Source organism: Lepus europaeus, chromosome 13 (genome assembly GCF_033115175.1).
Source record: "Lepus europaeus isolate LE1 chromosome 13, mLepTim1.pri, whole genome shotgun sequence".
NCBI classification, from domain to species: domain Eukaryota; kingdom Metazoa; phylum Chordata; class Mammalia; order Lagomorpha; family Leporidae; genus Lepus; species Lepus europaeus.
In genome coordinates this window covers 99,111,795-99,134,830 of record NC_084839.1, presented here as the reverse complement: position 1 = coordinate 99,134,830, position 23,036 = coordinate 99,111,795, and the positions used below count along the sequence as shown (strand labels likewise).

The 23,036-nt window shown below is 37.1% G+C and overlaps 1 protein-coding gene across 1 annotated transcript in view; it reads left to right on the top strand.

The window, feature by feature from the left end:
- Window positions 1–23,036, top strand: part of LOC133772932 (armadillo repeat-containing protein 3-like) — a 128,655-nt gene that overhangs the window by 47,660 nt on the left and 57,959 nt on the right. The window contains exons 5-6 of the mRNA XM_062210086.1: window positions 4,556–4,673; window positions 19,233–19,358. Of these exons, the coding sequence (XP_062066070.1) occupies window positions 4,556–4,673; window positions 19,233–19,358 (244 nt within the window). The remainder of the gene's footprint in view (window positions 1–4,555; window positions 4,674–19,232; window positions 19,359–23,036) is intronic.

Below are 23,036 nucleotides of genomic sequence, written 5' to 3'. Positions count from 1 at the left end.
GGCATATTTATCACCTCAGACATGTAGTTTCTTTATTTTGGGAAGATTAAAAAACCTATTTTCTATTTTGAAATATTCAACTATTTGTTGTCAAACCAGAATTATGCTGGTGTGCTACAGAACATTAGAAGTTATTCTCTTATCCAACAGTATCCCTGCACTCATTAACCATCCTCTATCCATCCCCCTTCCCCTGTATTATTCAATTCCCTAATTATTTGAGGTCAATTTTATTGTCCTTATATAAGTGAGAAAAATGGTATTTGCCTTCTGTGCCTGACTTATTTCATGTAACAGATCATCCAGTTCCATCCATGTTGCTGTAAATGACAGAAATTTATTGTTTTCATAAATATTTCACTTTGGATATATACCATTTTTCTTTGTCCCTTTATCTGTGTATGGAACCTAGATTGATTACATATCTTGACTGTTATGAAGAGTGCGGCCATAAACATTTTAGTGCAGATGTCTCTTCAACATATTGATTTTATCTCCTTTGTATATATTTATATATATACCCAATAGTGAGACTGATGGATTATATGATAGTTCTTTTTTTCTTCTTTGATAAACTTTCAAGCTGTGTTATATCAGCTTCTCACCAAGAGTGTATGACAGTCACCCTGTGTCTGTATAATTATCTGCATTTTTCAAGTATTGTCTTTTGATAATAACCATTGGAACAATGGTGAAGTGGTTTATTGTGGCTTGATTAGTGCTTAATGATTAATAACATTGAACTTTGTTTCATATACTTCTGGCCATTTGTATGGCCTCTTTTTGAGGAACATTTGTTAAGGTTATTTTTCAAAAAGATTTATTTATTTATTTGAAAGTCAGAGCTACACAGATAGAGGGAATGACACAGAAAGAGAGAAAGAGATCTTCCATCCCCAAATGGCCACAAAAGCTCGGGACTGGGCAGGACCAAAGCCAGGACCAAAGCCCAGTCTTCTTGCAGGTGTCCTGTGTGGGTGCAGGGTCCCAAGGACTTAGGCCATCCTCTGCTATTTCCCAGGTGCATTAACAGGGAGTTAGACTGGAAGTGGAGCAGCCAGGACATGAACTTGTGCCCATATGGGATGCTGACATCACAAGCGGTGGGCCTTATCTGCTATGTTTCAGAGCTGGCCTCCATTAACATATGATGCATTTTAATTGGATGATTTTTTTCTCTGCAGTTGATTGAATTCCTTATATATTCCGAAAGTGATCAACTTTGAATGAATACCTTGTTGGTATTTTTTTTTTTTTTTTTTGCATTTTGTAGGCTGTCTCTTCACTATGTTGAATGTTTCCTTTTTTGCTCAGAAGTTTTTGAGTTTGATGTATTTCTCAAGTTTTATTTTTGTTGCCTGGGATTTTGGGGGTTATATAAAGAAAATCCCTGCTCAGGCCAATGTTATGAAGTATTTTTCCTATATTTTCTTCAGGTAATTTCAAAATCCCTGGTCATACTTTATGTCTTTGATCCATTTTGAGTGATTTTTATATAGTGTGGGAGATAGAGATGTGGTTTTTTTCTTCATATGGATGTTCAGATTTTCCAGCACTATTATTGAAGGAATTTTCCTTTCTCCAATGCATATACCTATTTGGTTTGTCAAAAATCAGTTGGTTGTAAATACATAGATTTTTATTGATATTGTTTATTCTGTGCCATTGGACCATGTATCTGTTTTTATGCTAGTGCCATGTTGTTTTGCTTACTATACATGTGTAGTATGTTTCAAAGTCATGTATTGCAATACCTTTAGCATGCTTCTTGTTCAGGATTCACTATGGCTGTTTGAAGCATTGTATGGTTCCATCCATATGGATTTTTGTCATATTCTATAATTCTATAAAGAATCTGATTGCTATTTTGAGAGGAGGTGCATTTAATCTGTAGATTGTTTTAGGTATTGTGGATGGTTTAACAACATTCTCATAATCCATGAACATGGAATGCCTCCCTTTTTTCGTGTCATCTTGAATTTCTTTAATCAACATTTTGTAATTTTTATTTTATAGATCATCATTTCTTTATTAAACTGATTCTTAGATATTTTTGTAGCTATTGTGAATGAGATTGCTTTCTTCATTTACTTCTCAGCAATTTCATTTTTTGGTGTATTCAAAAGCTATCAGTGTTTGTAGATTAATTTTATGCACTGTGACCTACTGAATTACTTTATCAATCCTAACCAATTACTGGTGATGCCCTTAGATTTCTTTATATATAATATAAAACCATGTTTTCTGAAAATGGGGTAGTTTTGCCTCCTTCTTTCATAGTCCTGATCAAAGAGGAAGTTAATTCCAGTGTTTCCCAACTTGGGCTGTAGGATTGTCATATATAGCTCTTAATGTGTTGAGATGCTTTTCCTCTATATTTAACCTTTGAGGGTTTTTGTCACAAAGGGATATTAAATTCTACCAATATCTCAGTAGATATTTCCATATCTACTGAGCTGATCATAAAGTTTTTTTATCTTTCATTCTGTTGACATAATATGTTATGCTTATCATTATATGTGTGCTGAAGTATGCTCACATTGCTGGGATAAATTCTACTTGAACATGGTATGATGTTTGCAGGATTTATTTATTTATTTTTTTTTGAAAGGCATAGCTAAAGAAATAAGTAGAGACACAGAGAGATCATGCACCTGCAGGTTCATTCCCCAGATGGCCACAATGGCTGAGGCTGGGCCAGGCCAAAGACAGTAACCTGAAACTTCATCCAGGCCTCTCACTTGGGTGGCAGGGGCCCAAGCACTTGGACCATCTTCTGTTCTTTCCCAGGCACTTTAGCAGGGAGCTGAATCATAAGTAGAGAATACGGGACTTGAACTGCACTCATAAGAGAAGTCATCATTACAGATGGCAGCTTAACCTGCTGCACCACAGCACAAGCCCCAGTATGTTTTTATACATATATACACATATATATGTATATGTATAATATATAATATAATATATATTTTTAAAATATATATTTTTAAGTGCTTGTGTTAGTATGCTAGTATTTCTTTGAGAATTTTTGCATGTATATTCATTAAGAAAAGATACTATAATTTTATTTTTGATTGTATCTTTGTCTGGTTTTGGTATCAGGGTAATGCTGATCTCATACAATGAATCTGGAAAGTTTCCTTCCATTTCAATGTTCCGTAGGATAATTTGAGGAGAACTGGAATTAGATCTTTAAAAGTTTGGCAAAGAAATGAACAGTGAAGCAATGTGGCCCATGGATTTTCTTAGCTGGGAGAGTTTTTGTTACTAATTCAATCTCATTTGTTAATGACATGCTCATGTTTTCTAGGTTATTTGTGTCCATAAACGTAACCATTTCTTCTAGGACTTCCATTTTCTTAGTATATAGTTGTTCATAATAATCATAATAATGCTATCCATTTCTGTTATCGTTTATAATATTTTGTTTTTCATCTCTGATTTCATTTTTTTCTCTTTTTCCCTTTAGTCTAGCTAAAGATTTGTTTATCTTATATTTTCAAAAACCAGAACTTTGTTTCATTCATCTTTTGTATTTTTTTCATCTCTATTTCATTCACTTCTTCTCTGATTTTTTTTTCCCTACCAATTTTGGGTTTGGTTTGTTCATGCTCTTTTAGTTCTTTGAGCTGCATAATTAAGTTGTTTATCTGAAATCTTTCCTTTTTTGGATGTAGTCACTTATTGCTATAACTTCCCTGTTAGTACTATTTTTACTCTATCCAAAAGATTTTGTTATCTTGTGAATTCACTTACATTTTTTTCAAGAATTTGTTTGAATTTTTATCTATTTTCATTTTATTTGAAAGGCCGAAAACATATAGTATAATAGTTTGTTTTTGCCCTAGCCACAGAGAGCCCTTGGGGCTTAAGTGTTTTTTATTGTTCATTTTAGTTACACATGAATTCCCCAGGTTTCATAGCAAGACACCAGTTTCCTTAGACTCCTATACTTTTTGTTATATTATAATTTCCCCTATTCAAGACTTTATCCTACTTTACTTTTTGTTGCATGCTTTTTCTATTGCATTTTCATCACTACACAAACATAATTCCAGCCTTCCCAGAAAGTCTATGGGTTAGAAAGAAAGTTGATTATTGAGATTGTCAGAGCATCAAAACATGGTGTACATACAGGTACTCAAGGATTCATGAGTATTGACTAAGAATTATAAGACCATATATAATTGATCAGTACCTGTTCTGTGCCAATGTGCTAAGTGCATTATACATATGACCAGTGCATTATTGTTCCCATTGTATAGAAAAAAGAAAATCACATTCCAGGAGCTTTTGAGTGTTTTGTTTGATTCCACATGGCTAACTTGAAAAACTAGATTTTTTTTTGAAGTCCAAAACATTTTACTCTTCAAATAATACTCCAGAAATTATGGGGCTACCAATTGTTTTTCCTATCACTTATATTTTTCAGGAAAAAACTTTACAGTACATTTATTGCACAATTACATCACTTTTCTCAATATTATTCTCTGAGTTTTAAGACACCATTGATAAGCTCATATGTGAATCTGACACTTTTCTGTCTTCATTTCAGTTTGATCCATTAACGATAGAAAGCAAAAATGCAGCAACTGTGGTGCTGATGCTTAACTCTCCAGAAGAAGAAATTTTGGCTAAAGCATGTGAAGCCATTTATAAATTTGCTTTAAAAGGTTTGGATTTTTTTCTTTATTTTTCTTTGGTTTCTTAAAAATCACTATATTCTCCCTTATTTCTTGTCAGATGAAGTTTTTCAGGCAACCAGAATATTTAATGGATTCCTAAAAGTAACATATCTTTCTAAGTGCCTAACTGAATCTTAAAGAATAATTTAGCAAGCAGTTAGAATAGTCATGGTGAAGGTTGCATCACAGTTTGAATATCACATGCCCTAAAAGAACTCCCAGTCGTCAAGTGTGGAATAATTTGAGAAAGCAAATGAATGGTGTTTGATTATAACCCAAAGTAGGAAATAAATATACACAAGTCCGCAATGATGTAAATAAATTATTGGATAAGTAAATAAATGGAAGAAAAGGGCAAATTTCCCACACAGAAGGATTTCAGATCGAGGAGAATCTAAAGAATCTATAGATGAAATATGACTTCTCACTCTCCAGGCATTTATTGAGCTTAGTGCCTTCTTTCCAAAGAGTGTAATACAGAGGTAAGGAAACATATTTTATAATAGATAAACCTAACAAATACTGCCTCAGTTAGGTAGTCAAAATTAACATCATTATTGATAGCTCATGATGATAATATGTTCCCTTTTTGATTCTGGGGATTCTCTTCAGTGGATCAGAATCAAAATGGAACATTGATCCACTTGAGCTATTAAGTGCTCCCTGTTGTACAATATGCCCAGGCCTGCAGAATGAAGCAGACCCTTTTTATTGTGAATAATAATGAGGACATATTTTTCTTCAGATTATGTTTTATTTCTGTGCACTGAGTATGAAAAAGATAAAATGGCTTAGTAAGAGTAATAAAATCAGTACAATCACTAACTTTACTTTGTAAATATTATTTTGCAATATAGATGAATATTACTAATTGATTTGATTCTTCTCAGAGGGTGCTGTTCTTTACTGAAAATGAAAATTATTGCTAATGGTTTCCCCCGACTTTGCTTTCTATAACCAATCAATATTTTAATGTTTATGTGTTCTTTATAAAATATAAACATGATTTATTATTGAATTCTATTGCCAATACCAGTATGTATGTAAACATGATAGTATGAGTACATTTTTTCATAGATAAGTATAAATAAAATAATATTTTTAAAAATAAAAAAGATAATATGTTCCCTTGATATAATGCAATGAAAATGGCACTTTATTTCTGAATTATTTTCCTCAAAACCTATAACTCGAGTCTAAACATGATAAACACAAAATCAGACAAATTCCAAGGGGGGACCATTTTATAAAATACCTTGTGCTTAGTCATCAAAACTGTCATGGTAATATAAAACAAGACAGGACTGAGAGACTCTCGTAGTCAAGAGGAGTTAAGGAGATATGATTATAAAGTGACATGGGGAACCTATAATTCCTGGAACAAAAAGAGGAAATTAAAACTTTTAGGAAATCCAGGGGCCAGCACCATGGCTTACTTGGTTAATCCTCCGCCTGCGGCGCTGGCATCCCATATGGGCACCGGTTCTAGTCCCGGTTGCTCCTCTTCCAGTCCAGCTCTCTGCTGTGGCTCGGGAGGGCACTGGAGGGTGGCCCAAGTGCTTGGGCCCTGCACCCACATGGGAGACCAGGAAGAAGCATCTGGCTCCTGGCTTCAGATCGGCACTGTGCCGGCCGTAGCGGCCATTTGGGGAGTGAACTAAGAGGAGGAAGACCTTTCTCTGTCCCTCTCTCTCACTGTCTATAACTCTACCTGTCAAAAAAAAAAAAAAAAAAACTAGGAAACCCAAACAGGTATTGACTAATAATGATAATGTATCAATATCAGTGTATCAATTGAAAATATCTGCTATACTAAATCCAAATGTTAATAGTAAGATAAACTGGATCTGAGATATTTGGGATGAACTATCTTTGTACTTCATCTTTGAAATGGAAATTGCAAAAAATAGTTTATTTAAAGTTATAAATGTTCATTAATTGTTTAGAAATATATGGTATGATTATATTTTAGTTTATTGCAAAAGGTTAAAAATTATACTTCTATTATATTGCATAATATTTTAATATACGATATTTGAGGAGAGTTTATTGCATCTTGATATTCTTAACAAAATTTTATTTTCAAACTAAATAGGAACAATTTGACTTTAAAGAAATTATACTTTGCACATATTTTGTGACTTGAATGACAGGGAAAAAATCATTCCATAAGCAAATGGCACAATTCTCACGTGGCTTTGTCACTCTGGTCAACATTGAGATCCATACAAAAGCCACAGTGGTTCTGGAAAGTATGGTTTGGTTTAAGAGTACAGTTCTTGGTCAGAATTCAGGGAAATGCTGAATTATGCCTGTATAGCAGGCTGGATCACATTCAGCCTTATACTCATAAAGCTATCATTTGTCATCCAGCTGTCATATATACTTAATTATGCATTATTGCTTTTGTATGACAAGAGGTAAAGAAATAAGAATATATTTCATGTTAAATCCATACAAAATAATTTTAAGTTTGGTGTTTTATACAATCAAGGTTTTTTGAATTTTTTAAAAGATAACTGTTGAAGGGGAATCCGAGATGTTGAATAGGGAAATGCTACACTGACCTCAGCCACAGAAATATGCCATTAAAATGAAGTACCACGTTCCTGGAGGACTTACTGAAAGAAATTTTCAGTGGAGAAGTGATAGAACAAAACAGAAACTGTGGGGGAAGCAAGGAGAGAGAACAGATGCAACACCATGACCAGCTGCTGCTGCCAGCCACCCCTGTGTCTATACAACTGGCTCCTAGCTGGGAAATGCCTTAGTGCTAGGATAAGGTAGGAAGATGCCACAGCTCTTAGCACCAGCAGGTCTAACTGCAGAATTTCATAGTCTCCACTGATTTTAGGGAGTTGAGTAGGGGGGTCTGAGTAACTAAGTGGCTCTGAAAACAGAAGCGTTTGCCTCCCACCTACCCCATGCCCTAACAAAACATAAAACACAGTTTGTTTCGATAGAGTCATTATCTATTCTGAGCCAGGGGACAGCAAGCAGTTTCACTTCTACCATAAGCCACCAGAGCCAGAGGGCACTTTCCAGGCTAGAGAACAAACCTCTGCACTCTGCAACTGTGGGAATTCTGGGCATATACTCTGGAGCTTCACTCACTCTGTGTGATACAGGGGGGGTCCCCTGGGCTTCATACTACGCAACCTGAGGACATTTAATCCGCACTTCCTAGAGCACAGTGCTGGGTGCCCCATGCAAAATCCCAGTGTCTTTGCATGCCACAAGGGAACTGAGTAAAGTTCCAACTATGCCTTGCAGGATTGGGACTGTTGATGTTGATATTATAATCTCTGGAGTAACTTGCAACCTGTAACTAGCTGAGAGAGGACAGACACCATTTTGGACATACGTAACAGCTGTCTCAGCTTGTGCCTGCATGCCCAACAACCAGCTAAGAGGAGATACCTGAGTGTGACTGGGAGAATTGACAGGGAACTGAATGCTCATGACTGTGCACTGAGATGGACTGTAAAAACACTGTGGCTGTGTGAAAGGGTGCAGGGTGTGCCTGGGTCTCTGAGCAGTCTCTGGGTGGCTCCACACACTCAAGAATCCCTGATTGCCTGGTGAGTCATTGCTGCAGTATCTGTGCTCACACAAAGGACTGCACAGATCCTTTGTGTAGTTCTTGTGGCAGCACAGATGAATATTAAACCCACTGGGGCTAGTGCCTGGGTACTGGTCTCCTTGGAGGAGAAGAGATGAGCCTGAGACTGTATAAGCAAAGCTGATAAAGCCCTCCCCTCTTATAAAACAAACAATAGATTTACCATGCCCAAGTCGGGTGTCACCTTAGACAGTCCCCTCACAATGTGCACTGAGCAGAGCTCCGGGCCACATCCAGCACACACCTCTGAGTATTCACTGAAAGAGCAGACATTCCATTAAGCTACAGAACTAAAAGCCATAAAAGCCATCACAGGGAAAAAGAAAAAAAGTATCTCCACAAATGCCCCAAAATAAACACAGAAACTCAAGACACAGAATAAGGAAGACAATGTGATACCTCAAAGGAACACAACAACACTTTATTACTAGAATGTGAAGATGAAGAGATTGAAGAAATGCAAGAAACATACAAAAAATTGATTGTGGGATTGCCTAGAAGTAATCAGAAGCAAATCCATGATTTAAAGCAATGCATACATAACAAGAATGAAAATTTTTCCCATGAAATAGAGATTTTAAAGACAAACAAAAATGAAATATTAAAAATGAAGAATTCAATACATCCAAAAAATGTGGTGTAAAGCTTTAAAAACAGACTCAGTGGGGCAAATAAAAAAAAATATTCAAGCTAGAAGATAAACCACTGGAAATTTTACAGTAGGGCAAAAAAAAAAAAAGAAATTAGAATGCTAAAAAATGGTGTTGGAGATTTATGGGATACTATCAAATGACTCAACATATAAGTGTTAGGAGTTCCAATTCTTTTCAAATTATTCAAAACAATTGAAAGGGAGGAAATCCTCCCAAACTTCTTCTATGGAACCTAAATACTAAACTTGAAAAAGATATAGGCCGGCGCTGTGTCTTAACAGGCTAATCCTCCGCCTCGCAGCGCCGACACACTGGGTTCTAGTCCCGGTTGGGGCACCGGATTCTATCCCGGTTGCCCCTCTTCCAGGCCAGCTCTCTGCTATGGCCCAGGAAGGCAGTGGAGGATGGCCCAAGTGCTTGGGCCCTGCACCCGCATGGGAGACCGGGAGAAGCGCCTGGCTCCTGGCATTTAATAAAAAACAACATCCTTTCATGATGAAAACTTTAAGTAAATTGGGTATAGGTAAAACATTCCTCAACACAATCAAGGCAATTTATGACAAACCTATAGTCAGCATCCTATTGAATGGAGAAAACTTGGAAGCATTCCTACTGAGATGCAGAACCAGACAAGAATACACATTGTCACTATTGCTATTTAGTATAGTCCTGAAAGTTGTAACCAGAGCCATTGGACAGGAAAAACAAATTAAAGGGATACAAATTGGGAAGGAAGAAGTCAAACTATCCCTATTTGCACATAACAGGATTCTATAGGGGATCCAAAATACTCCACTAAGCTACTATTGAAACTCATAAAGAGTACATGTATATGCAGACAATGCCACAACTGAGAAAGAACTTTTAAGATCAATCCCACTCACAATAGGTGCAAAAAATCAAATACCTTGGAGTAAATTTAATCAAGCATGTCAAAGATCTCTACAATGAGAATTACAATACATTACAGAAAGAAATAGAAGAATACACCAAAAGGTAGAAGAATCTTTCATGTTCATGGATTTGAAGAATCAGTGTCATCAAAATGTCCACATTACACAAAGGAATTTACAGATCCAGTGTGATACTGATCAAAATATCAAAGACATTCTTCTGAGATATAGAAAAAAGATGCTGAAATTCATGTGGAAACACAAGAGACCCTGTTCCAGGAGAACAGCTAACCTAATTTTATACAACAAAAACAAAGCTGGAGGCATCACAATACCAGATTTCAAGACATACTACAGGGCATTTGTAATGAAAACAGCCTGGTACTGGTATAGAAACAGATGGATAGATCAATAGAACAGAATAAAAATTCCAGAAATCAACCCATGCATCTACAGCCAATTTAACTTTGACAAAGGAGCTAAAACGAATCCCTGGAGCAAGGATATTCTCTTCAACAAATGGTGCAGGGATAACTGGATCTCTGAATGTAGAAGTATGAAACAAGACCCTTATGTTACATCTTACTCAAAAATCCACTCAAATTGGATCAAAAACTTAAATCTATGGCCCAATATCACCAACTTATTAGAAAACATTGGGGAAACCCTGTAAGACATTGGCATAAGCAAAGAGTTCTTGGAAAAGACAGCAGAGGTACAGGCAAGCAAAGCCAAAATTAACTAATGAGATTACATAAGCTGAGAAGCTTTTGCACTGCAAAAGAAACACTCAGCAAAGTGAAGAGGCAACTGAAAGAATGGGAGTAATTATTTTCAAACTATGCAACTGATAAAGGATTAATGTCCATAATATAAAAAGAGCTCCAGAAACTCAACAACAACAAAACAAACAATCCAATTAAGAAATGGGCAAAGTATTTTAATAGGCATTTTTCAAAAGAGGAAATCCAAATGGCCAACAGACCAGTGAAAAAATTTCCAGAATCACTAGACATCAGGGAAATGTCAACCAAAACCACAATGAGGTTTCACCTCATGCCCATAAGAATGGCTTTCATACAGAAATCAACTAACAAATGCAGGCAGGGATGTGAGGGAAAATGTACTTTAATCCACTGTTGGTGGGAATGTAAACTCATGCAACCACTGTGGAAGAAGTATGGAAATACCTCAGAAATCTGAATATAGACCTACCAAATGACCCAACCATCCCAATCCTGAGAATATACCCAAGTAAATGAAATCAGCAAAAAAAAAAAAGTTATCTGTACCCCCATGTTTATTGCAGCTCAATTCATAATAACTAATATAGGGAATCAACTCAAATGTCCTTCAACTGAAGACTAGAAAAAACTAATGGGATATAAAGATATATACAACATGGAATATGGTGTATATAAAATAAAGCAATAAAAAATGAAATCCTGTCATTTGCAACAAAATGGATGCAATTGGAAAACATTATACTTAGTGAAGAAAGCCAGTCCCAAAAGAGCAAATATCGTATGTTCTACCTGATCTATGGTAAATAATGGAGTACCTAAAAGATGATTTATAGAAGTGAAATTGATGCTTTGAGTTGCAATGACTTTGAACAACCCTTGTCTCAATTGTTGAGGGACAGGGTTTTTTTTTTTTTTTTCATACTATTTTTTAAACTCTTTTACTTAGAATATAGTTATTCTTATGTGTATAAAGTTAATTGAAAATACATCTTAGTAAAAAATAAGAATGGGAATAGGAGAGGGATGAGGAAGAAGCATGGGAGTGCTTGTGCAAGGGTGGGTAAGGTGGGAAGAATCGCTATGTCCCTAAAGTAGTAGTTATGAAATGCATGAGGTCTGTATAAATAAATAAAAGGTTTTTGGAGAAAAAATTTTAGAAGGCTTTTATTTAATGAATACAATTTTTTTATTTGACAGGTAGAGTTATAGACAGTGAGAGAGAGAGACAGAGAGAAAGGTCTTCCTTCTGTTGGTTCACTCCCCTAATGGCTGCCATGGCCGGCGCTGTGCCAATCCAAAGCCAGGAGCCTGGTGATTCTTCCTGGTCTCCCATGTGGGCACAGGAGCCCAAGCACTTGGGCCATCCTCCACTGCCTTCCTGGGCCACAGCAAAGAGCTAGACTGGAAGAGGAGCAACCAGGACTAGAACTGGTGCCCATGTGGGATGCCAGCACCACAGGCAGAGGATTAACCAAGTGAGCCACAGCACCAGCCCCAAATGAATACAAATTTCATATGTACAGCTTTTAGGAATATAGTGGTTCTTCCCCCCATTCCCGCCCTCCCATCCCACCTCCTGCTCCCTCTCTCATTCCATTTTTCATTAAGATTCATTTTCAGTTAAAATTTAAACACCTAAGAATAATTGTGTGTTAATTACTGAGTTCAACCAATAGTACTAGAACAACAACAACAACAACAAATACTAAAAAGGATAAAGTATTACATTGTACATCTAAAGTCAGGACAGGAGCTGATCAGTTCATTGTTGCTTATAGTGTCCATTTCACTTAACAGGTTTCCCCTTTGGCGCTCAGTTGTCACCGATCATGGAAAACAAATGATATTTTTCTCTTTGGGACTGGCTTAATTCACTCAGCATGATGTTTTCCAGATTGCTCCATCCTGTTGCAAATGACTGGGTTTCATTGTTTCTTACTGCTGTATAGTATTCTATGGAGTACATGTCCCATAATTTCTTTATCCAGTCTACTGTTGATGGGCATTTGGGTTGGTTCCAGGTCTTAGCTATTGTGAATTGAGCTGCAATAAACATTAATGTGCAGATGGCTTTTTTATTTGCCAAATTAATTTCCTTTGGGTAAATTCCAAGGAGTGGGATGGCTGGGTTGTATGGTAGGGTTATGTTCAGGTTTCTGAGGAATCTCCAGACAGACTTCCATAGTGGCTTAACCAGTTTGCATTCCCACCAACAGTGGGTTAGTGTCCCTTTTTCCCCACATCCTCTCCAGCATCTGTTGTTGGTAGATTTCTGAATGTGAGCCATTCTCACCGGGGTGAGATGGAACCTCATTGTGGTTTTGATTTGCATTTCTCTGATTGCTAGTGATCTTGAACATTTTTTCATGTGTCTGTTGGCCATTTGGATTTCCTCTTTCGAAAAATGTCTATTGAGGTCCTTGGCCCATCTCTTAAGTGGGTTGTTTGTTTTGTTGTTGTGGATTTTCTTGATTTCTTTGTAGATTCTGGTTATCAATCCTTTATCTGTAAAGTGATCCCTGTTAAATCTAAGAGTGGAAAAAGAGAGGGAGGAGATGAACAATTTGGAACATGCTCAATCGGATTGGCCGCAAATGGTGGAGTTAGAAATGTGCCAGGGGATTCCAACACAATCCCATCAAGATGGCATGTACCAATGCCATCGCACTAGTCCAAGTGATCAATTTCAGCTCACAATTGATAGCTCTGATAGGTCTAAGAGTCAAAGAGATCACACAAACAAGACAAGTATCTGCTAATACTAACTGATAGAATCAAAAAGGGAGAGAAAGATCCAACATGGGAAGTGGGATACACAGCAGACTCATAGGATGGCAGATGTCCTAAACAACACTCTGGCCTCAGAATCAGCCCTCAAGGCATTCAGATCTGGCTGAAGAGCCCATGAGAGTATAGCAGGCATGGAAAGCCAAGATATCATGGAAAAAAAAAAAAAGACCTAAATGAATGATCTCTGTGAGTGAGATCCCAGTGGAAAGAACGGGGCCATCAAAGAAGGAGGTACCCTTCTCCGAAGGGAGGAGAGAACTTCCACTTTGACTATGACCCTATCGGAATAAGATCAAAGTCAGCGAACTCTAAAGGCTTCCATAGCCCTGGCAACTCATGACTAGAGCCTAGGGAGAGTACTGACGCCATGAACAGGAGTGTCAAATTGTTAAGTCAGCAACAGGAGTCACTGTGTACTTACACCCCATGTGGGATCTGTCCCTAATGTGTCGTCTAAAGCCAAGTGATGCTATGACTGGTACTGAAACAGTATTTTTATACTTTGCGTTTCTGTGTGGGCGCAGACTGATGAGGTCTTTGCTAATTATATACTGAAGTGATCTTCTGTATATAAAGAGAATTGGAAATGAAAAAAAAAAACAACCTGGTGTTAAAATGGAAATGGCATAGAAAATTAATTAATTTGAAAAAAAAATTATGTAGGATCTCTGTCTTTAATGTGCTGTACATTGCTATTTAATGCTATAATTAGTAATCCAATGGTAGTTTTTTCACTTTATGTTGCTATATGGGCAAAATGTTGAAATCTTTACCTAATATATACTAAACTGATCTTCTGTATACAAAGAGAATTGAAAATGAATCTTTACATGAATGGAAGGGGAAAGGGAGCGGGAGAGGGGAGGGTTGCGGGCGGGAGGGAAGTTATGGGAGGGGGGAAGCTTGTAACCCATAAGCTATACTTTGGAAATTTATATTCATTAAATAAAAGTTTAATAAAAAAAAAGTTAATATAGAGTATAGAAAATGTGTGGATGCCATGTTATTTGGTATATACGTAGTTATAAATTTGGCATTCACTGAATTATACTATCTATGTATACCTTTCCACTTTACAATAATTTAATGAGTACTAATTTACATAACATTAATATTTCAATTTTAACACAAAATAATATGCTTGAATGCATATATAATACTTACATATGAAGTGAATATGACAAAATATTAAAAATTTTGAATCTACAAATAAATTTACAAAAATGCTTCTAGGAGCATGAAGAGAAAAATGAATGTCACAATGTACCCCATACGTATGTGCAATTGTTATTAATAAAATCTTAAAAAAATTAAAAAAAATCTTAAAAAAAAGATTCATTTTCAATTGACTTTATATACAGAAGATCAGCTTTATATTAAATAAAGATTTCAACAGTTTGCACCCACACAGACACACAAAGTATAAAGTACAGGTTGAAGACAAGTTTTACCCTTAATTCTTACAGTACAGAGGTCCAACATGGGGGAGTAAGTGCACAGTGACTCCTGTTGTTGATTTAGCAGTTAACATTCTTATTTTTGACGTCAGTGACCACATGAGCTGCCAAGGCTATGGAAGCCTTTTGAATCCACAAACTCCGTCGGTATTTAGATAGGGCCATATACAAAGTGGAAGTTCTCTCCTCTCCCTTAGAGAAAAGTACATCCTTCTTTGATGGCCCCTTCTTTCCATTGGGGTCTCACTCATAGAGAGCTTTCATGCAGAACAGTTTTTGCCACTATATCTTGGCTTTCCGTGCCTGAAATGTTCTCATGGGATTTTTAGCTAGTTTCGAATGCCTTAGGGACTGATTCTGAGGTCAGAGTGATGTTTAGGTCGTTTGTCATTCTATGAGTCTGCTGTGAGGACTACTTCCCATGTTGGAACTTTCTCTCCTTTGTAATTCTATCTATTGTTATTACCAGACACTTGGTCTTATTTATGTGATCCTTTTGATTTTTAATTCTATGTATATGATCAATTCCACACTTAATATGATCACTTTATCACATAAGATGGGATTAGTACCACTGGGGAAAAATTTTAAAAATAAATAAATGTGGGCCAGCCGGCGCCGTGGCTCAACAGGCTAATCCTCCGCCTTGCGGCGCCGGCACACCGGGTTCTAGTCCCGGTCGGGGCACCGATCCTGTCCCGGTTGCCCCTCTTCCAGGCCAGCTCTCTGCTGTGGCCAGGGAGTGCAGTGGAGGATGGCCCAAGTGCTTGGGCTCTGCACCCCATGGGAGACCAGGAGAAGCACCTGGCTCCTGCCATCGGAACAGCGCGGTGCGCCGGGCGCAGCGCGCTACCGCGGCGGCCATTGGAGGGTGAACCAATGGCAAAAAGGAAGACCTTTCTCTCTGTCTCTCTCTCACTGTCCACTCTGCCTGTCAAAAATAAAAAAATAAAATAAAATAAAAATAAATAAATAAATAAAAATGTGGGCCAGTGCTGTGGCTCACTTGGCTAATCCTCCACCTGTGGCACTGGCACCCTGGGTTCTAATCCTGGTTTGGGCGCCGGTTCTGTCCCGGTTGCTCCTCTTCCAGTCCAGCTCTCTGCTGTGGCCCAGGAGGGCAGTGGAGGATGGCCCAAGTGCTTGGGCCCTGCACCCGCATGGGAGACCAGGAGAAGCACCTGGCTCCTGGCTTTGGATCAGCACGGCACGTGGGCCATAGTGGCCACTTAGGGGGTGAACCAACAGAAAAAAGAAGACCTTTCTCTCTGTCTCTCTATCACTGTCTAACTCTGCCTGTCAATAAATAAATAAATAAATAAATGTGAATAAAAAATAAGATTCAGCATGATAAATAACTTTCTAAAATTAGGTACAAAAAGAACATACTTCAACATTATAAAGGCTATGTAAAGCAAACCCACATCCAGTATCATACTGAATGGAAAATCTGAAAGCATTTCCTCTCAGATATGTAGCAAAACAAATATTAGCAATTGCAAAACAAAAATTAGCTAGATCAAGTAGGGAGGAGAAAAAAATAAAATGCACCAAAATTGGAAATGATGCAGTCAAAACATCCATCCATGTTTGCAGATGGTATGATTTTGTACATGGAAAAATCTAAACACTCAATTGATAATCCAATTCAGAAATACAAAATTGACTTCAAAATGTAGCATTTTTATAGGCCAATAATGATTTTGCTAAAAAGAAATCCCATTCACAATAGCTAGAAAGATTAAATATTTAGGAATAAATTTAATAAAAAGGTCAAAAACCTCTGCAATGAAAATTATAAAATACTGATGAAGAAAATTATCCAGGACACAAAAAATATTCTTTGTTCATTGATTGAAAGATTTAATTTTGTTAAAATATTCACACTACCTAAGAAATCTACAGATTCAACGTTATCCCTATAAAACTACCAATAACATTCTCACAGAATTAGAAAAAAATCCTTAACTTCACAGAGAACCACAAAAACCCCAGAATAGCCACAGCAATCCTGAAAAAATATTAAAAGTTGCAAGCATCACAACATTTCATTTCAAATCATGTTATAAAGGCATAGTACTCAAAACAGCATGGTACTGGCATAATAATGAACACATATATCAATGCAACAATATATTTCTAGACAGCCTAGAAATAGTCCATGTAGATACAGCCCACTGAACTTTGACATGGGCATAAAGAACATAAATTAGAAAAAAATAATCTTTCCAACAAATCGTGCTTGCAAAACTATATATGTATATGGAGAAGAATAAAGTTAGGCCTCCATCTCTCACCATATATAAATATCAACTCAAGATAGGTCAAAGACATAAATGTAAGACCTAAAACAATGAAATTTCTGGAATAAAACATAAATGAAACACCTCAAAACAGTAGTGTAGGGAATAATTTCTTGATAACACCCAAAAACTGCAGGCAACAAAGCAAAAGCAAACAGATAGTATTATATAAGCTGAGAAGTTTCTGACAATGAGGGAGATAGAGAGAAGACATCTGACTGAATGGTAGAAAATATTTTCAATCAATTTATCTGACAAAGGATACAGAGGATCTATATTCATAATATATATCAGAACTAAAAAAAAAAAAAAAAAAAACTTCAGTAACAGTTTACAAACCCAGTTAAGAAATGGGAATAAACAGTTCTCAAAAGAAGAAATATAGATGGTCAACAGATATATGAAAAAAATGCTCAGTTTGACTAGTCAGGAGGGAAATGCAAACAAAATGACAACACACTGAGAACAACTGCACCCCTGTTAGAATGGCTATTCTAATGCAGATTCAGAAATGCTAGTTACAATGTGGATACAGGAGAAATCTTATATACTGTTGGAAGGAATTTAAATTAATATAGCCACTATGGAAATTTTTTTTGAAAGCCAGAAATAAAAATGTCCAAAAGAGGTGGGATCACTATATTAAAGAGATACCTGCTCCACCAACAATAAATATTGCAGCAGCATTCTCAATAGCTAAGATATGGGATGAACCAAGGCATCTATCATCAGATGAGTGAATAAAAAGAATATGGTATATATACACAATAGAATATTAGCCATAAAATCATGAAATCCTGTCATTTGCAGTAAAATGAATGGAATTGGAGGATATAATTGGGTGAATTGAAATAAACCACACACAGAAAGACAAATAAGACGTGTTCTCTCTCACTTGGGAAAGCTAAGAAAAACTCAATCTGATACAAAATAGTGATTACTAGAGGCTGAAATCTAGGCCGTTAACAGAACTCAAGTAAAATGCAAATATTACTGAAGATTTGAGATGAGAGTTTGTAATTTTCAGCAATGCATGCTGCAACATGTTCATGTCCTTGTGTACAACTATACTAAATGCAGGCACATCTTGTGTCATGTATTAAGAGTTGTAACTCAATTTAGTGAAAAATGAGTCCCCAACACCCTCCACAAGAAGTGTAACATGAAGTGGGATCTCTATGTGATGATAGCTTTTATGATTAATTATGCAAACAATCAATTACTGAATGCTTATTACATGGCTGGCACTGTGCTGGCCACCAAGGATATGAGAGATTAGCACAGACTCTGTCCTTGAAGAAAGCTAAATTACAGTGAAGCAGGAAGATGATGGTCTACTAAAAATAAAGCAGGATAAAAACAGGTAAGATAGATTTGGATATGGTACCAACATTAAATAGAAACTGATGGGTCATGGGGAGGACCTCTAAGGAGATGCAGGATAAGCTTAAGACTGAAGATGAGAGAAAGCCACCTTTCACGATACCAAGGAGAAGGGAGAGAAGCAAATGTTTGGGCTACTCTGGCCTTCAGGTTGATTCTTACAGAAATAGGAGGGGAAACAAAGATGCATGTGAAAAAAAATGGCAATATCTTGCAACCACACAGGAAATTTACATGTTACATTGCCATTGTTTCTATCACATTGAAAGAAATTATGAATGGCTAATTGACAAAAAGAAACTGTGAGTTAAATGGTTATTTATACCTTTCATGATTGTTTATAGCTCTTGTATATAGTCCCACTAAATTCATTTTGCTCTTTAATTGTTAAACTTATTTAGTGAAGCATTAAGCCTTTTTTACTGTAATGTAAATTGAATATGTTATCACTGAAACTAAAAAAAAAGTTAGAAGGAAAGAGAAGGGTAGGAAGGAGGGAGGGAGGAAACGAATGTCATTAACTTCTTAGACTTGTATCTACAAATCATGCTGAATCTATTTAAATAAATAAATAAAAGAAGCATGAAAAAGGAAAATACAAAATAAGCAAAAAAAATAAAGAAATTGGAAAGACACAAAGAAGAGTGTAGATGGAATCAATTGATATCCATGTATGACTTATTTTTACCTGTGATATCAGGTGAAGAAAATAAAGCAACCCTCCTTGAACTTGGAGCTGTGGAACCTTTAACTAAACTGCTGATCCATGAAGACAAAATAGTAAAAAGAAATGCTACTATGATATTTGGAATCTTGACTTCTAATAGTAAGTATCAACTTTAATCCTCAATATTATATAATGCACTATCCTTCATTTAAATAAAAGATTTGTTTAACTTTATTTAAGCCAACCTTAATATAGCAAAAAATTAAATCAATTAAATCAGCCAAAAACAGCAAATGTATGGTATTTTCAAGGGGTATTTTTAAAATATAAAAATACGTAGAAATATATCCATGCAAAATCTTCTCTCAAAGTTGATGACATAATATACCAGCCTTACCAACTGAAAAAGCCATCATTCTCTTAAAATTGTTTTTCTTTTTGAAAAATCCATTGCCTAAATATAAGTTCCCTTTCGTATATGTTCCATAGGAATGGAATGTAAGGAGTCTTAATACATGATTTTTTTTGAAACTATAAACTATAGTTTTATTTACTTGGAATGTTTCAATATGGTAGTATAATAGTATTAATTAAAGCCTAATATTGCGTATGTTAGAGTATCAGTTTGGCCAAAATCATGCCAATACACTCTCTGACTTATAAACAGGATACATTTTCTATTCATGAGTTCATTTGCCTATGTTATTAGGATAGCTTTCGAGTCACCCAAAAAAAGGTCTTGAAACTTCCAATAATTGACACTCAGTGGACATAGAATTCTACCATGAAACTCAGGCTGCTAATAATAAACATGTGTCACTCTACCATGGGACATGGCTAAAAAGCATACTTCTCCCCCGCCCCCTGCATACCATAGTCTATTCAAACACAAGAGCAAGTTCTATCCCCTACTTTCTGCTATTCCCACCCCAGAGGCCACAGAAGCTCTGGTCCAGTGTGATGACAGTGGGATCCTCTTATTCATTATGCTCAGAAGGAACTTTGGCATTATAGTATCTTCAGAAATGCCTATAAACAGAGGATGGGCAGAGATTTGTGTGTGCCTTCTGTGCCACGACATGTGTACTGGGTAACAGCACCTGCAGTGTCTGGAGCAGGTAGAATTCTTTGGGGTGCTTAGGAGAAGATTGCAATTTTGGGAGCCCTAATGGTGGCTGTGCTGTAAAGCAAGGGCTTGGGGAATATTTCTGGCAGCAGGATACTTACTATTAGAAGTTAATATTCTGCCGGCACCACGGCTCACTAGGCTAATCGTCCGCCTGGGGCACCGGTACTCCAGGTTCTGTCTCAGTTGCTCCTTTTCCAGTCCAGCTCTCTGCTGTGGCCCAGGAAGGCAGTGGAGGATGGCCCAGGTCCTTGGGCCCTGCACCCCCATGGGAGACCAGGAGAAGTCACCTGGCTCCTGGCTTCAGATCGGTGCAGCACGCTGGCCGTAGCGGCCATTTGGGGGGTGAACCAACCGAAGGAAGGCCTTTCTCTCTCTCTCACTATCTAATTCTGCCTGTCAAAAAAAAAAGTCAATATTCAGTGTCTATCTCTCATTCTCACTCTCGCTGTCTCACTCTCACTCTCTGCTCTCTTGCTCTGTCACTCTGCCTTTCAAATAAGTAATTTTTTAAGAAAAAAAAAACCAATTTATTGTAAAGGTACTCTAGGGAGTGAAGATGCTAACAGTTCTGAAACAACTTAAAACTTTAGGTATCACACTGTTTAGAAAATGTCATCCTCCACAAGTCAGTTTCTGTTCAATAGCCATATTTGAGCATGTTCCCAGTTAAGAACGAAGGGGACTGAGATCAGTATCATATTTAAAGTGATAGAAACACACCTTGTCCATTATTTTCACTGATTTAACCTCAAGAAAAGAAAGAATGTTTGAACAATTTGGTGTCAAAAAGCAGATCAACTGTGTCACCAACTTACAAGAGCTCCCATTGAACTGGAATCATATGATGTGGTGGATACATTTATCAGATCTGCTGTTAGGCATTACTTGCCATTTGGACTAAATTCAAACCTAGAAGGGAGTTTTCATGGCACAAAGAATCCCCTGACAAACTTTTAACTTGTTTGGGAAGACTGGGGTGTGGTGCCACCTGATGCTATTCATGCAACGGAGAGCCCTTGGCCTCTCTCTGTAGGAACCAATACTGCAGAGAAACAGGAGCAGAGCGCAGAGTGGGATCTTCTTGAGCACGTTGTTGTTTTGAAGTATCAGGAAGGTTATTTTTTATACTATATGTGGGATGCAGGTGGAGATCTAAAGGATTATAGTTTAGGGCCCTCATAACTATCATTCTGAACAGAAATCTTAAGAGTGAAAGAGGATAGAAACAGTCTTTCTCAGTGGCTGCTCCTTTGAACAGTTCACCCAAATACTTTGGAAGGTCCGAGTATATCCTACTATTATTTCTTAATCTGTGGAAGTATAATACAGTTTTTAAAATGATGTTGATGTTGATTATAAAATGACATCGATCCCCTTAGAACACTACATTCCTAGAAGCTTGGTTGTTCTTTGTATTTCAAGTCAGTTCACATATTTTACTGTAAATTTTGTTGGACCTCTTTTAGCCATTTTGAACAGTGACAGTGACATATCCCTGTGTCTTAGTCACAGCTAAGTATATAATCAGAAAGAATTAATCCAGAGATCATCAGATTCAGCTGCTGCAACAGTCATTTTTCCAAAATTCTGGTAGTCCCAATTATGCCTTGCAGACAAAGAAAATTGACCAAAATGAGAAACTGCAAAACTAAAAGAGCACCTTTGGGATTTTAACAAAAAAAATCATTGCCTGGACCAATATCTTTGTTTCCTGCCATGTTTTCTTCTAGCATTTTCAGTGTCAGATCTTACACAAAGAATCAACCAAGGCGTCCAACAACAGATGGATGGATAGGGATAATGTTATATACACGCAATGAAATATTAATCAACCATAATACTTAAATCCTATCATTTGTAGCAAAATGGATGGAGCTGGAGGAAAGTGAAATAAACAACAAACAGAAATACAATTACCACATGTTCTTCTTTATCTGTAGAATCTGAAAACATTCATTCTCAACACAGAATGGTGATCACTAGAGGCTTGGAGAGCAGTTAGGGGGATAGAAGCAATTTGGATAGTGGGCACCAAATCAGTTAGTTTAAAGGAATAAGTTAGTAATGTTATTCAGCACTGTGTGATGACAAATTCACAATAACCTAGTATGTATTTTGTGAACAAATAGCAGAAAGGAGCTGCAAGCCTCTGATCATAAAGTAATGTCAATAAGCAGAAATGTTGATCACCATGTGGGAATTTCAAGTGACTAGCCAAGACACGGGCATCTTCATCCGAAGAGAATAGCTATTCTCTCTGTCTCTCTCTCTCTCACTGTCTAACTCTATCTGTGAAATAATAATAATAATTAAAAAATGGGGCTGGTGCCATGGCTCACTTGGTTAATCCTCCGCCTGTGGTGCCAGCATCCCATATGGGCACCGGGTTCTAGTCCCAGTTGCTTCTCTTCCAGTCCAGCTCTCTGCTGTGGCCTGGGAAGGCAGTGGAGGATGGCCCAAGTGCTTGGGCCCTGCACCTGCATGGGAGACCTGGAGGAAGCACCTGGCTCCTGGCTTTGGATCGGCGTAGTTCCGGCCGTAGCAGCCATTTCGGGGGTGAACCAACGAGAGGAAGACCTTTCTCTCTGTCTCTCTCTCTCACTGTCTAACTCTGCCTGACAAATAAAGAGAGAGAGAGAGAGATGCTGGCTAGCTCCAGCAGGAGCGTTTTATTATTTAGTCTAGGGTCAACTAGTAACACAGCAATT